This window comes from Aquarana catesbeiana, linkage group LG02 (assembly GCF_042186555.1).
Source record: "Aquarana catesbeiana isolate 2022-GZ linkage group LG02, ASM4218655v1, whole genome shotgun sequence".
In the NCBI taxonomy this organism is placed as follows: domain Eukaryota; kingdom Metazoa; phylum Chordata; class Amphibia; order Anura; family Ranidae; genus Aquarana; species Aquarana catesbeiana.
Genome location: NC_133325.1, coordinates 387,355,728 through 387,372,855, shown reverse-complemented (window position 1 = coordinate 387,372,855; position 17,128 = coordinate 387,355,728). Strand labels below are relative to the sequence as shown.

The window sequence follows — 17,128 nt, the reverse complement described above, 5'->3', positions numbered from 1 at the left end:
TTTGTGTTTGGAGCCGCTCATCTGCACCTGCACATCTTTCAAATTAGGACGAACGGTTTTGTCCATGTAGCCGCTGTGTCCCTAATGCCATGAATGGACTACCTGCCTGCAGCACCAGGCGGCTTGAAGCTGCATAAAGAAGATGTTTACAGGCTATGGATATCAGTGAGGTCTTATATTAAACAGACTTGGAGGAAAACATTTTATTTACAAATGTAGTTCTCTTTTTCTGATCGTAGTGAAAGAAAATTATTAGAAATTATGTACACAACCATTATACATTTCCTTGGAAACACTGGTGCATCATAATTAGTGTTAGTAGGTCATTATAGGGTGCATATGCTTTTATTATATGCAATGGGTTGCCGTAGTTAGTATAATCAGAGATGTTTTTAGCTGTTTCACCTAAACCAGTTGCTTTGTAGTATGGTGTGGTTTTAGTTGGGTTCAGTAAAGTCCCCGATATAAACAATAAAAGATTAATTTGGAGTCATATGCAACCTCAGCTACTGAACCCGCTATTCCTGGGTCATATAAAGATATCAATCAAGAACCTTTTTTAGTTTGGTAGGCATACCTGGAGAACATTCAGATCCAATAACCCCCTCCTTTATAGTTTTAGCACTTACCATGCCTTCTAACAATGCATGTTTCAGCCTAGGTTTTTATTTGCACAGGCCTTACAGTTCATCAGGTGTAAACTGCCTTGTAAAATTCATGCCGGGGTATCTGTTAATAGGTGGGATCAGCAGGGAACCTTACATAAGTTCTTATTGTAGTATACATAGCAATGTAATGTCAAGCAGATCTACATCTCCCAAGAGCCCTTGACCTACACAGTGTATGACCTGGCTTTTGGGAGTCAAGGCAGCAGCCTTGTTTTGCTGGGAAAAAAAATGAATGAATGCATGTGGAGCAGGACAAAAAGAGGCAGGGGTAGGTCAGTTCTGTAGTCCACCTGGGGGTAACCCAGCTGGACTAGAGAAAACACTGTTTAGGACTTCTGTGCAGCAGAAACATCATTATCAGCCAGTAGGAATTTAAGAGCTCACTGCAATATTCCTGGGTATTTTTCCATACTTGTACTTATTCAAGGTGCAGAATACTGTAAGTTCTTTTCATGGAACTGCCAGTTAGTGCATCTGAAAAAAATGATCTGCTACACCTTCTGGAAAGTGGCTGACAAGCTGAGTACACCCGTTGCTAAGGATGAAACAGTAGAGCATATTACCAGTGATGGCCAGCAGTGAAAATAACTGCTGCTATTCCCAAGATAATGGTAAGGCAGGCTAGACACCTAATAACAGTACTGTTTGGAGTCCAGATCCTATGAATTTTTTGAAGAGGCTTCAAGTGAGTCTAAAGCAGTATAGTTTTTAAAACCTTATGTCATCTTATATCAAAACACCACTCTTAAAGTGGTTGTAAAATCACAATGATTTTATTAAAAAAAAAAAAAAGAGGTTTATACTTATCTGCTCTTTGCAATGGTATTGCACAGAGCAGCCCTGACCTCCTCTTCTGGAGTCCCCCACCAGTGCTGTTCACTCCACCTTCCCTGCAGTTGCCCCCATAAAAAGCCTGAGGGGGTACCCAAGCGGCGCTCTCCCAAGCTGGACTGTGTGCATCTATAGACACACAGCAGGGCTCAGCCTCGCACCCCACTCCCTCCTCACAGGATTAGACTAACAGCAGCAGGATGCCAATGGCTCCTGTTGCTTTCAGTGACGCCTGTGAGAACAGGGAGAGGAGAGAGAAGAGCTGCAGGCAGGCACAGTGCTGGTTAAATACAGGCCTCAGGAAAGCGTTTAAGATCGAGGTGGGGGGAACAGCTAGTGGAAGGTTGTATACCCTAATCCCTAATGCATTGAATGCATTAGGGTAAAAAAAAAAACTTTTGACTTTAGAACCACTTTAAAACTAAACTCCAGGCAAACAGCTAACAGATGATTCATAAGAGCTGTTTTACCTGTCAAAGGATTTGTATTTCTGTGCATTCCATTTTTATATTTACACTGCTCTTTTACACAGTACAGTTTAGTACCACTAACACTGGTGGATTAAAAGGAAAAGCGGGAGACTGATGAGGTCATCCCTCTGCCACGCTGCTCTTTCCTTCTATCAGCGTGTTCCTTGCACTACAGCACAACTGACTGCTTCCATGTATTGCTTATAACTCAAGTTTAAAGTGGAAGTTGATACTAGAAGTACTCTATGAACAGCAAACATCCATATAAACCAGACATTTTGTCAGCCAGAATGTGCTCACCACTTTCACTTGTAAATGTCGAAGCCTGGCTTCTGTGTTTAAAAGTGACATCTCCCACTGAACCCTCCCTGCTCTTGTACTCAGGGTCATGACAAGGGAGGGACAACTGGCTGGGCACAGTATGTTCATGGGTGGGAGGTGGGTGTTGTGTGGTGTGCTGCACCCTCCATTATCACCATCTCTTGGCTTGTGGGGGAGGCAGAGCTGTAAATGAGTTTACACTAAGTGCACTGTATGCAAAAAAAAAAAAAAAAAAAGAAGAAGCTGCAGTCACCAGAGGTGCTAGAGTCAAGCTGGTTGCTGAAAGGTGCTTTTTGAAAAGATAAGCATGTGTAAGATGGTGGAGCTTTGAAGGGGGGCACTCCTGAACCCTACACTCTATGTGGCTCTTTGTTTTATTTAGGAGTGCCCATTGTTAGACCATCCACCCATTGTTAGGCCATTGTTGGAGCAATTTGGCCACACCCACCATTGGACGTAGCTCGCACAGTGCGCCACATTGCTACTCACCCCTGCGGTGGGGGACGGGGTGGATGAGCTCCCACACCTATTTTCTGGAAAAAAAATTTGAATATAACACATACAGTACTTTGATAAATGCACACTACTATGTTTGACCAGTTTTCCAGCTCTCTGGTTTTCCAAAAATCAGTATTGGAATCTCTCTGGCCATTTAGGGTGCATTCACACCTGAAAATGCACCCTGCCGGCAATTACATGTAAGAACCCCAGCAGAGGTTCCCGCAATTAGCTGTGAGTAGCTATCTCCGTTGAAAGCAATAGGAGGCTGCCGGCTCAACATCTAATCATCCCCATTCACATGTAATCTCTCATGTTGCTATCACATACAAGTGATCGGTCCTAGATGCAGGCATTCTGCATCCAGGGCCAATCACTCGCATGTGATCACTGCAAAATGGGTAAGCGAATGATTAGGTGCGAGAGCCATCAGACTCCCATTGCTTTCAATGGGGCTGACTACTCACAGCTAATCGCAGGAACCCCCCAGCTGGGGTTCTCCCATGTGGTTGCTGGTAGGGTGCATTCGCATGTGTGAATGCACTCTAACCAGTGATGCCATGCAGCTTATGTCACTCAGCACCCCTCCATGCTATCTGTGTCTTGTGATTGCAAATCCTGACTAAAAAACACTTCTTCTGTGCCCTGATGTTGTCAAAGACATAGATAGTATGAGGATAGTATGGTGTCACTGGTAAATGGTTGTCAGGTTCCAATGCCAATTGCTGGACAAAACAGAGCATGGACAGAAGTCAAACAAGGTGCTATGCATTTGTCTATGTACATGAGTTATATGGATGCCTAAAGTGACTGTAAAGGCATAGTTTCATTTTTTTTTAAATAAACAGGTTATACTTACCTGATCTGTGCAATGGTTTTGCCCCAATCCTTCCCTTCTGGGGTCCCCCACTGGCGCTCCTGCCCCATACCTTGCCGAGTGCTCCATGGCAAGACATGTACTATGGGGGCACTCATTCATGCTCGCTCTCAAGCTAGCTCTCTGTGTCCATAAGACACACAGTGTGGTTTGGGCCCTACCCCCACTCCCTCCTCACTGGCTGTGAATGACAGCAGTGGGAACCAATGTGTCTGAGCCAATGAGGAGAGAGAGCCCAGAGAGCCTCTGTTCTCATGCACATCACTGAATCAAAATCGGTCTAGAGTAAATATAAGAGGGGCCTGGGGGGAGCTGCTTGCAGAAGGTTTTGTACCTTAAAGCGTTTGTTATCCCAACGTTTCATATTCCTGATATGTGCCTGCTGTACCATGTACTTGTATGAGAAAGTATCCTGTTCTCTTTATATTACTTCCTTTGTGTGAAATCCCTGGGGTTCCTGCCAGACCCTCTGCTTTTCTATTAAAAACTGACCACACCGAGCAGGAGAACACACAGCGGTCAGTTCTCTAGCTGTGCTGGGAGCCTGCTCTCCTCCAATGATCAGATGTGTCCTGACACGCCTTCCCCGCACAGCCATTCACTGGGAAGCTCAGTGTCCTGCTGCTTCTCCTCCCCCAGCTCTTATGCAGCTGAGAAAAGAGGAAATGTGATCACTTATAAAAAAGGGAAAAAAAACTATTTTTAACGTTTTTAAAAAATTTATACACAAATGTTTTGTCTTTCATTTCTATTTCAAACTGAATGGGTTGTTTTACAAGGTGATCATTTACAACCACTTGAATGCATAGAATGCATTAAGGTAAAAAATTTAAAAAAAAACTTCTGCCTTTAGAACCACTTTAATGTTCATTGGGCAATTCTAGGGTGAACTTTCACTTTTTTTTAAGAATGTATTCATGAATTAAAAGCTACAATAATTTGTGTCTTTTATATTACCCCATAGTTCAGATTTAAAAACATTGGTTTTCTATTTAGTCACAGTTTACATGTGTTATAACATATATATCATATTTAACGTAAAAATGATCATGCGTTGTATTCTGTAGTGTAATATCTATCTTATGGATACATACATGCATGTTTAAATTATTGTCAGTAGTGTGCCTCATACAGTATGTGTATTTGTTTTACCTATATTGTATCTCTAGCTTTATACCATTACAACATATTCTTCCAGACATAATCCAAACAGCATGATCCTACGCTATATTGTGCTGATGAAACAAGAAAGTGTCAGAGACTTAGCATTAATCTTTAATGTGTACACTGCAGACTGTGCTTCAGGGGACAGCATTAGGCAAGCCATACATTTCCAGCAAAGTTGCAGAAGCCTTTCACCTAACTTTTTACTCAGCTCTCTATGGAATAAAACAGGTCAGTTGTGAATATTAAATTAACATCTTGGCCACTCTCCAAAGTGATTTGGCCTAGTTAGGAATCATCCATGAAAGCTTTGCTGTTTTATGTCCCGATAATGTAGCAAGGCACAGAGGACTGGACAAAACAGATGCTTTAAAATGCTGCTGATATCTCGGATGTGCGTGTTTTGCTCATCCCTCATAAAACAACAGAAATATTACGCCCGTTTTCAAGTCCACATTTATAATTTAGTGATCTGAATTCTTAAACTGACCGCTTGGGGCGGGTAGAAAAGCTTGTCTTAACATTTTAAAGCGGGGGCAACAAAGGGTGTTGGCAGGTGCCATTAATCTATGTAGTGCTCTGTTAATCTCCAAACACAAAGTTCCTACTATGCAAATGGTAGTTATTATCTCTCAATCCAAATCTCTCCCCCTCCTTACACATCTCTTAACATGATGCTTTGTCACTGTCCAATAAGACCTCTATTAGTATGCCTTGCATATTTATTAAAGTGGTTGTAAACCCTCACGTATACACAATGAAGTGACTGGCCTCAAGTGATACACAGAGATAAAACAAATCCTCTTACATAAGTTGTACCTGTTTATCTATTGCCATCTTTTCTATACATTCATTTAAAATGCAGAATTTACACAGGATCTCTCAGCTCTGAAAAGTAGGGGGCGGAGCGCTGAAGTTACACTCAGTGAGGGAAGCTGTGAGAGCTGATTGGAGGGAAGGGTCACACCCTCCATTACACAACACAGGGGAATAGAGCTGAGGCTGTCAATCACAGGCTGTGCCGTCCCCTATTTTTTGTTGGTGTCAGGGAAACTTGTCAGAAGTGACTCATGCTTATAGCAAAGAAAGGGACGAGGTAGTGGACAGAAATGACACTTGGTGCTCTGAATAGAGACAAGTACACGCTACAGAGTGATATGCTTTTTCATATTTCATGTCTGAGGTTTACAACCACTTTAATTTAAGATGAATAATTCTGGTTAGTTAACTGAGATGGGCTGTGCAAAATATAGGAGTATACCCATAAAAATAAAGCACCGCCCTATGATTCTATTCCATCTTGCCATCCACTTTGCTTTGTAATCCGCCTCTTTGAACAAGTTTTTGTAAATTGTTGATATATATAAAACAAATCTGATCTAAAAACAGCCTCACCTACAACAGTCATCTGAACTTCATTATTATAGATGAGAGATATTGACACTTACATGCAGATCAATGCATTTGTTATCATTTTGCATTGAATACTTCCTTAAAGGGAATTAATGGTCACAGCACACACTTTCATTTTATAACATCAGCATTGTAATAACATTAAAAACAATAGTTCTTTTTGCCAATCCAATATAAGCTTACTTGAAAAATCTCCTTTCATGTTGTGAGTACTGCCTGCCTGCTAGACCTCTCTTTCCACAACTTCCTGGATTCCTGGGACTACATGTCCCATGGTACCTTCCTGCACTAACTCCACCCCTCCTGAAACTCCTCCTCTCAGTACCTCTGTAGTTCATAAGGCAGGCTCTGTGAAATGTGTGACACAGTAGTGCCTATCACAGGGCAATGTAAATATGTGTCACAGAATCCAAGGAAATAAATGTGTGGAGATCCTCACAAAGTAAGTTTACAACCTTCAAGATTGTTCAGATTAATAGACGCAGGTAGAAATACCATAATTGAAATACAATGTGGAAATAATTATATGATTTTACATTTTGACCATAGATACAATATGTTTTAAGAGGCACCATAGAACCTCATAATTGTATTATGTTAACAGATACCTAGTAGGCTGTACAATATTCTCTTCCCCACTCTCTTAAATTGCATTTGCCTTCCAATACGCCAGCTTGTAGACCATTTCACTAGATGGCAATAATAGCCTGACTCTGCAAACTATTTCCTGAAGACCTTGAATGTTGATTAGAGTATTTAACAGGCCAGGTTCTAGATTCTCTTTATGTGACCCGCTCCAAACTGCACCTACTCTTGCAATCTAATCTTGGCTCTGCTCTTAAAGGAGTATTTAGAGGAAACATCTCCCTTGTTCCACCTGAAATGACTACCTGTACTGTGATAACACAAACAACCACCACTTGTTTCACTGAATTCCGTTATCTGTCAATGTAATTTCTGTAAGGCTCCTTTAAGTGCTGCCGGTGCACGTGCCAGACTCCTGAGGATCTGATCCTAAACAATAGGTTGTCTGTCCCACAAGGCTCTACCAGCTTTTAACAACATTGCCTGCTGATGTGCTCTTTTGTTTATTTCTCCAACATGGCTGCCAAGTTTCATAAATTGACAATACTTTTATGTTCTGGCTATGGCTCCCACAGTCTCCCTTCATGCAAGTTATAATTAGGTTGACTTGAAGTGTAATACCTTTTTTTTAGTGTTGGATAGAGTGGAGATGGATTACAACAGTGGTCATCAACCCTGTCCTCAACTGTATTTCAGTTATCTTGCAAACCTGGCCTGTTAGTGGGCCCTGAGTACAGGGTTGATGACCACTGGATTACAACACCTGTCATTTTTTATTACTGTCTGTGCCCCCATTAGGGAAATTCTCCCCATCTTTGACCTGTTTACCATTATCATTAAAAGTGAAAGTAAAAGAAAATCCCAAAATTTAGGGGGTTGACATCAGAAAAGTAAAAGAGAAGAAATCTTCCAATGGGGACACTAGTATCTAGTGACCCTGGTGATATACCGGGATTTCCTCACTTTGGAGGGATTTCCTCTGACTTCGTGTTTTATCTATGGGACAAGAAGTGAAGGGAAATCTCCCCAATGGGACACAGATGAAAGCATATGAAAATAAGTTTGTCTTTAGTTGCACTTGAAAGTAAAACAGCTACCTTGAATATTAAAAATAAAAGATATTATTCAAAATAAAAAAACATTGGCAATAAAAGAATACACAGGCAACAAGTTTTCGGTAAAAATAACATTTTTTAAACAATTCAGTTAAGGCACATGTAGCAGTTGAGTATATTGTACCAACCCACACAGAAACAGCAAGGAACATATACTTGTATTCAATGATACAGTCTCCATCTACTTGTTTCTGTGGGTTACAGTTTAGCTAAATGCTGCCTCAAGATGAAACCCTCTGCTTTCTAAAAGATGCATATTCAGAGTTTCTATTAAATTGGTTCTAAAGGTAGAAGTTCTTTTTACCTTAATGTATTTTCTGCATTAAGATAAAAAACCTTCTGAGATCAGGACCCAACAACCCCCCCCCCCCACACACACACACACACACAAACACACACTTTTACTTATCTGAACCCGAACTCAATCCACCAGCAGCTCCCTCAGCTCTCTTTCTTCTCACCGGAGATTGAGGCAGCAGTGGGAGCCATTCACTCCTGCTGCTGTCAATCACAGCCGGTGACAAGAGAGCGAGGAGGTGGGGCCAAGCCACGCTGTGTGGGTCAATGAACACACAGAGCACGGCTCGAGAGCGAGCCCCCAGGAGTGTGGCTACTGGAGCTATTTGGAGTATGAGTTATTAGGTGAGGACATAGGCCTGGGCACACCCTAATCACCCTGTGCTGTGCAGATTGCCCCTGACTGGGGAATCTCTGTCCTCAGTCCCTTTCTTTTTCTCCAACGTGAGACATCAGGGGTCTGTTTAGACTCCTGATATTTCACCAAAGCCCCCCAATGGGGCTCCGAAAAATATTGTAAAAAAATAATTAAAAAATAAAATTGGAAACAAGTAATAAGAAAAAACTACTGACACCAATCTCTGCCCTATTGACACCATCCACTGCTCTACTGACATCAACCTCTGCCCTACCGAGACTGTCCATTGCCCTACTGCCCTATATATATTTATACACATGCATGTATGTTTGAGCTTTGGGGTGCACAGCCTAATGCAATAGGCTGTGCACACCTATGGGTGAGGAGCATCAGAAAAAGTTTTTTTTGGAAATGTATGCAATTAAAACTGGTTATAGGGGGATTAATTTTTTTGAGCAAAAAAAAATGTATGGATTCCTCCATCCACACCGTTGAGGTGGATAGAGGAATCCTCCCCGCTGAGACATTATATTCTGACAGTGGGGACTCTTTGCTGTCACAATACACCGGTCAGAGGCTGCAGCCGCAGATTGAGTAAAAATTATCCACCAAACCTGTTTGACAAAAGCCAAGTGCGAGTGGCCACACATGTATCGAAATTCGGTCTGTCCCTGTTGACCAGTAGAATTTCAGTTCACCTATGGCCAGCTAAGGTCTTTACAAAAGAACAAAGGACTTCTTGGTAATTATATTTTTATATTGGTAGCTCTTTAATCAAATGCCCAATCCATGGATTTTTTAGAACACTATACTGCCTCTGATGAACTAGAACACTGACCTATTTCTGTGTTCTCCATACATGTGCTCTGTGTTGTCCATACATGCATATTTCTCTGTTTGTGGAGAACTGAATCCACAAGGACATTCAGGAAAATGTATAATTGGAATGATACCCTATCTGATTTAAGAGATAAAAGCAGTTGGCATATGCTATAACTTTTCAGTATCCAGCAAATATAGCAATGTAATCTTTTTTTACTGTTCACTAAGATGTTTTTATATCAAATTGAAAATCTCAGTTATATATCAGTACATGGTTTTTAATCAATTGTGATGTAGCCATGTACAGTAATTTGGGTATCGAGCTTATGTTCGTTTGAAAATCTGCAGTGAGCAATACACAATATCTAAAGCTTGAAATGTGGCTTGTGGTTATTACATTAAATCAGATTAACTAGCTGTGGGCTCCATATATTAAAGTATCTGACATCAGAACTGCTTGTTTTGGCTTAGAGCATCATGCAATTTTTGTTCAATTTCAATGTTGGAAAATGACAGTCGGAGAATGAAATTTTTGCATTTGACTGAGGGCTGCAGGACAGCTTAAAAAAGTGGGATTGTTAAAAATAGTTATGAACTTAAATCTGAAGATAATTTGTAAAATGTAAGCAAATTCCATCAGAAAGCCAGGATGAAGAGACAGGGTTGCTTTGTTGGCAATTATCTGCTGCTTTGTAACTGAATTGTTAGCAGTATGGAACACACAGTTCCTTCAGCTCTATTAATTAATGGCATAAAATGTATAGTGTAGCAAATATGTAGATGTCATTTCTCATAATGATAGTGTCCGTTCACAAACTGCAACATTAAACCAGCTCTTAATCCCTTTTGACAGCAGAAGAATCACCCAAGTACAGTAGTGAGTTAACAGCCCTGAGTGATTGAGTGTAAAAGCTCTGGGATTACTGCTCACTGTTCTGATTTGCCATTCTACTGGACTGTGAAGAGATTAGAAGGACCAAATTCTTGGGTTGAACCATCTGGATGTCTGGCAGGGGAGTCACTAGGGTTGGCAGATGTTTGGACTTGAACATACCATGACTATCCCAGCAGGTAATGCCAACTGACCCCTTTCCATACTTAAAACAGGTCAGCCTGTATAGATACAAACAATGAATCTCTCTGCACAGTGCATATAATGGATAAGAGAAGACAAGCCTCTTGGGCATTGGAATGCTTCCTAAAAAAGCAGAACTGAAATCACCATGGTTCTAGGATGCTGTTTTCTTCGTAACGGAGGTATTTGGCTTTAAATTCTGTTACTTTTTTTTTTTAAGATGTTTACTTTGTGAAGCTGTTCAAAAGCCACCAAATAGTTACATCGAAATCTGGATGCCGATGAATGCTTTGCACAGCAAGAATACAAATCACATAATGCAAAAGAGGTTTTGTTGGCAAATCTACACACATACACACACACATAATTATGCAGAGGTGGGGAATATGAGATGCTGACAATCTGATGTATATAAGATGGAAATGAAAAGACAAGTAGGGCAAACTCTCCAGGATAAATTCATGGTGCGCACAGGGTGTTGATTATGGGTCAGATAAGAAGAAGTATGTTATTTATGGCTGGTCTGCTAGTTATAAAGCGCTGAGTAAAGACTTAAGCAGAGAATAACTGAATTCTAATTATCCCACAAATCTGATTTCTCTTTTTTTGTATGCTGTTTTCAGTGGATCTCTGTGGGACATAAAAAGGTTCATGGCTTACTTTTTTTATGCAAATTAGTAAATATTGCATGAGTTTTACTGTAAACTGTTGCGAATGAGATGTACTGCTGCTAAAATAGGCATGGCTATTCTTTAACAAAATAGGTCAGGCAGGGAATAACTGTAACTTGCATTTTTGTGTTTGTTTTTTAGTTTATCCATTTATGTACAGTATTATTCTACATACAGTTTATAACATCTGATGGAATGAGTTCCATCTCAATATAGTTTCCACGTTACTATTACTGTCTAATGCAGATGCTTTACAGTCATTGCTCATATAAAAATACATAAGCGTTAAAAGATATGAAAAGATTAAAAAAAATAAATAAATAACATAACACTGTGCAAATGAGTGTAAGATATGTTAATAGTGGTGGAATCTATTGTTAAAGGTAAGGATGGTGAGGGTGATCTAGGTATATGGTGGTTCCATTGTTAAAGATAAGTATGGTGGGGGTAATCTAGGTATATGGTGGTTCCATTGTTAAGGGTAAGAATTGTGAGGGTGAATCCAATCGCTGTCAAAAGTTTGTAGAATTCACCTCCGTAACATCTCTAAAATTCGCCCTTTTTTAACAAATGAAACCACCAAGCTCCTCATTCACTCCCTTGTTATCTCTCGCCTTGACTATTGCAACTCCCTTCTCATTGGCCTACCGCTCCATAGGCTATCCCCTCTTCAGTCTATCATGAATGCTGCTGCCAGACTTATCCACCTTACCAACCGCTCAGTGTCTGCCAACCCTCTACTTCAATCCCTACACTGGCTCCCAATCACCCAGCGAATTAAATTCAAAATTCTAACCACAACATACAAAGCCATTCACAACTCTGCCCCAAGCTACATCACTAATCTTGTCTCCAAATATCACCCAAATCGACCTCTCCGCTCTTCTCAAGACCTCCTGCTTTCAAGCTCTCTCATCTCCTCCTCCCATGCTCGTCTCCAGGATTTCTCCAGAGCCTCACCCATCCTCTGGAACTCACTACCTCCATCTATCCGGCTATCCCCTACTCTTGCTACCTTCAGGCAATCCCTGAAAACTCATCTCTTCAGGAAAGCCTATCACGTCTCCAACGAATCTCCTACCACTTCCACCAGCTCATTCCCCACAGTTACAACCTTTTGTACCACCTGCCCCACCCTATTAGATTGTAAGCTCTTCTGAGCAGGGCCCTCTTAATCCTATTGTATTGTATTGTATTGTATTATAACTGTATTGTCTCCCTTTTATATTGTAAAGCGCTGCGTAAATTGTTGGCGCTATATAAATCCTGAATAATAATAATAATAATAATAATAGGTATATGGTAGTTCCATTGTTAATGTAGATGTAAACCTGATTCATAAAATTTGACCTAGGCGCATATATCTGCAGTGTTTTCTTATCTCTCTCCAAAGCCCTAAGTCCCATGTGTTTCTGCTGATCTGTTTTTTTGTTATCAGCATGATCACTTCTGACAAGTTCTCCCATACACGAGATAAAACCAGCCTGAAATTTGTGTCGGGTGGGTGCTATAAATAGATTAGCAGAGAGCTGGTCTATTCACAGCACATGCCTTCCTTATTTGCCTATGTGGAGTGGGGGTGTGTGCCTTTCCTCCAATCAGCTGTAACACAGTGTATGCCAAGACTACACTCCCAGTGCTGAACAGGAAGAGAAAATTTCTAACACGATGTGCACAGTCTAAAGAATATAGCAGACAGAAGACAGCAGATATACATGTAAAACATATGTAGGGAAATTTGTTTCATCTTTGTTTCATCTCTCTGTGTCATCTGAGTCTGTTCACGTCACTGGGTATATGTGAGGATTTACATCCACTTTAGGTGTAAGAATGGTGAGGGTGATCTAGGTATATATATGGTGGTTCCATTGTTAAGGGTAGGAATGGTGAGGGTGATCTAGTTATATGGTGGTTCCATTGTTAAAGATAAAAATGGTGAGGGAGATCAAGGTATATGATGGTTCCATTGTTAAGGGTAAGAATTGTGAACGTGATCTAGGTACATGGTGGTTCCATTGTTAAAGGTAAGAATAGTGAGGGTGAAATTGGTTATATGCTGGTTATATGCTGGTTCTATTTTTAAGGGTTGACTAGTGAGGGTGAAAGGAGATGTATGGAGGTTCACTAAGTTAAAGGTGGAAAAAGATGCAAGCATGTTGTGGGGGGGTGGGGCTTGCGGGAGGATGGATTTGGGAAAGAAAGAATATGTAAAGGAGGAAGGGGTTATAAAAAGAAAGGATAGGAAGAAAGGGAGGAGACTAAGGGGAAGGTGGGGGGAGGGGGAGTTGTGGGTGGTGGGATGGGAAAAAAGGGAAAGGTACCCAGAGAAGACCTAGTGTGTTGGACCTGTAGTTTGCTTAACAGGTGCAAAGTTAAAAGCAATATTGCAAAACGGGTTAAGGATGGCAAAGAACATGCATACCCTAAAGAATAATACAAACCAGATTATGAAAACTGCAGAAACATTGACTCTTTTACAGTAATGTTTATGTGGCTACAAAGTATAGTCTCTTGAAGTCTCTATAACAGCAGAGAGTCTAGCTGAAAATCCCTACTACAGTAAAACATTTCAGAACACAAATAGTTACTTGTAATTATCCTCATGAACAGCATCCCTCTCAGTGAAGTCCTGAGTAGCTCTGGTAACACAGGCAAACAGCTGGAGGTAGCCAAGGACAAAAGAGCCACTGGAACTCTGGTAGCAATTAGAGAGAGGATCCCAACAGTAGCTGGGTCTTCTCTACTATGTACTATAGCTACTTCAGCTACTGTGTACTGTTACTCATGTGTCTGTATGCCGATTCTGACATTGGAGGGTCACTCACCTGACCACAGATCACTAGCCCAGCTTCCTCTGCTTTATCACGTATGTCCTTTCTGAGCTGCTGAGGGAGGGAAGCAGAGAGACTTCCCTGGACATGTCACTCTGCTACACACCAAACCATTGAACTCATGCCCCGTACACACGATCGGACTTTCCGACAACAAATGTTGGAAGTGAGCTTGTTGTCGGAAAGTCCGACCGTGTGTATGCTCCATAGAACATTTGCTGTCGGACTTTCCGCCAACAAATGTTTGAGAGCAGGTTCTCAAATTTTCCGACAACAATTCCGACGGTGTGTAAACAAGTCCGATGCACAAAAGTCCAGGCATGCTCGGAATCAAGCAGAAGAGCCGTACTTGCTATTGAACTTAATTTTTCTCGGCTTGTTGTACGTCTTGTACGTCACCGCGTTCTTGAGGTTCGGAATTTCCGACAACATTTGTGCAACCGTGTGTATGCAAGACAAGTTTGAGCCAACATCCTTCGGAAAAAAATCCACGGTTTTGTTGTTTTAAAGTCCGATCGTGTGTACGGGGCATCACTGTTCATGGCAAGTTTGCAGACCATTAAAATTCATCCTGCACAAAGTGCACTAGAGACTCCTGAAGTTAGATCTTCAGGGGATGAGGCTCCATCTTCCAGAGTCCACATTTCCTTGTCTCCAGGCACATCAGTAGATGGTAATTCAGAGAGCTTTACAGCAGGAGAGTGAACCTGGGCTGGGTGACCACTGGGCTGTGTAATATTGTCAGGATCCATGGCTTCTCCTGGGAGTCTTGGAGTTAATGGTGGAAGAGCAGGAAGCTGCCACCATCAAACCTCTGATGGCAGAGACTTTTGTGGTTTGAACAAGTTCTTAAAACTCCCTTATAGGCACCTCTTGATAGTTTTGAGGAGTTTACAGTGCGGGAGTCTCAGTTTTTCTTACTTTCTTTAACTGGATATCACAGACTGGCATGCCTGAAATGGGCTGCTGTAAGAGCTCCATTGACTTTATCCCACAGTGTTTGCATCTTTCCTTGCTGGTGTACACCATTACATCTGACTAGCATATTGTCCTCCGGTTGTCCTGAAGGTCAAAGTCTGATGTTTTTAACTCTCCTTGCTCCAACCATGACCCCTAACATACCTATATAAGTGACATTTGAAAGAATGTCATTAAAAGAGAAGTATGGTCAAAGCTTCTGGATAACAGGAGTGCACTTAGTTTGTATTCCTGTGACCCAGAGTTATCCTACAGTGGTCTAAAGCCCATAGTTGGCTGACATCAAAGATTAGATCCTGAGGATTTTCTAAACATATTTTGGGATCCACCCAGTTGCCTGATTGACAGCTGGCTCTGGCTCTCAGTGCTCGGCTGAGAGCCGAAGCCAGCTGAACCTGCCCATCCCCAGTCTGGTGCTTGCAAGAGCAGAGCAGAGAATGGTGACTGACAGTCTCTGCTCAGAGCTGACTGAGAACTGAATGATCAGCTTAGAGCTGTTGGGGGACAGCTGCAGCATGCTTCTAGTCTTAGAATATAGATAGGATGGTATAATAAATGTATGTGTTTTAAATGTTTTTTTTTTTTTTCCCTGATTTCTGGCCATGGCCAAAATTATGTGATACATCCCAGAAGTCTTCATGGGCATTTTTTTCTTTCATCTGGAGGAGGGGAGGAAGAGCTTTCTCAGCTATACACACCCTCCTGACTACATGCCTGAGCTAAGGGCAAATGGATTCTAGGAAGTAAATTCCACATGAATCACTTGCTCTGACCCAAGATTGCCATTGCCAGAAATGTTGGGTGGTGTTTTTCAAAGTGATTTATTAGGAAAATAAAGCATGGAGACATGGATGGATGGCATTGGGCAGGTTTGCTTTGTATATTAAAAGTTAATGAAATAGTGTTTTCGGTTTGTGGTGGTCAGATGCAGTTGAGTTTCACTTAAAGTCTTTGTTTTGTAGTGTATTCAAAGAAAGAGATGGAATCTTGTTGCTTTGGATATAATCGCCATAATTGCTTTATCCCATTTTATTATATTAACTTCTGTATACATGTGCACATCTGTTGCCTATCAATGGGTATGTTTGGCCACTTACTGCTACACACTAATTTCCTGTGCTGGCCATATTTCAACAGTTTTAACACCTGTATGAGTAAGAGCAAGCACAGGAGCACAAACCCCCAGAAGAGCAAATAGTTAAGTGTGTGCTTATATGCATTGTGTTTTTTCCTTGATCCAGTTCTAAGAAATTGGTCATTACCTGTGTGATGTATAAACTCTCATTTCCTTCTACTGTGCAGAAGAGAAACAGCTCATAAACTGTGCCTGTTTAAAGAACTGGTGCAGAGATCTCCACCATTCACTACACTAAGACAAAGATTGTGGCTTGGTAGGAAGGGGTGGGGCTTAGCAAGGAAGATAATCTAAGACTTTTATGGTTTATAAAATCCCTCTTATGCTGCCAATACTGACTTCACATAAGGTAAATGTGCAGTGGTCCTCTCACTAATGAAGCATCATAGCCCACTTTAGGGTATTATGCAACCTGGAGTAGTCAAATATAGAGAAGTGCAGCGCAAATAAAACAATAAAAGTTCCATATAAAGTAAACGAAAGTCTGTATATCCAATGGGGTGAACCACAAAGCCCAGACAGCAACAGCAACGAGCATTCACATGTTGAAACAGATCCAGAAACACAGGTAATGCGTGACAATCTCCCACCTCCAAGATGCTTACTCGCTCACCTTAATTAATGGATCCCTGAGCCAACAGGAAGTCAACAAAACGTGTCCCTTTAAGGGTAAAGTATGGCAGGAATACAAATCCAGATCTCCAAACGATCCCCCCAGAAACATGTGAATAAATAAAAAAGATCTAAGTGCTCTCTATTGAAACAACTCAGGCTTTATTGCATAAAACCTTCCTACTCACATTTAAAACAATCAAATTAGGCACATAGAAACAGAATGGTGTACTGTGTACTTTCCATCTCACAGGATGGCAGTGGGTGACATCATCCGAACGTAGCTTCTCCCCCTGTATGCGTTACGTCCAATGGGACTTCGTCAGCAGGGAGTAGTGAAAAGCTCTTTTTTACATTAGGCTGTGAATTATCTAACCTTACCTATTTTATTGTATACATACGGGATT

General features: G+C 41.2%; 1 protein-coding gene across 3 annotated transcripts in view; it reads left to right on the top strand.

Annotated features, from left to right (window-relative positions):
* NHS (NHS actin remodeling regulator) overlaps positions 1-17,128 on the top strand; it is a 263,463-nt gene that overhangs the window by 188,377 nt on the left and 57,958 nt on the right. Inside the window, exon 1 of one of the 3 annotated variants that reach the window (XM_073615179.1) lies at positions 10,460-10,676. The exons of the other annotated variants lie outside the window; for them this stretch is intronic. Coding sequence (XP_073471280.1) covers positions 10,643-10,676 — 34 coding nt within the window. The 5' untranslated portion in view covers positions 10,460-10,642. Of the gene's footprint in view, positions 1-10,459; positions 10,677-17,128 lie in introns of those variants that run through there. 3 annotated transcript variants of the gene reach the window in all.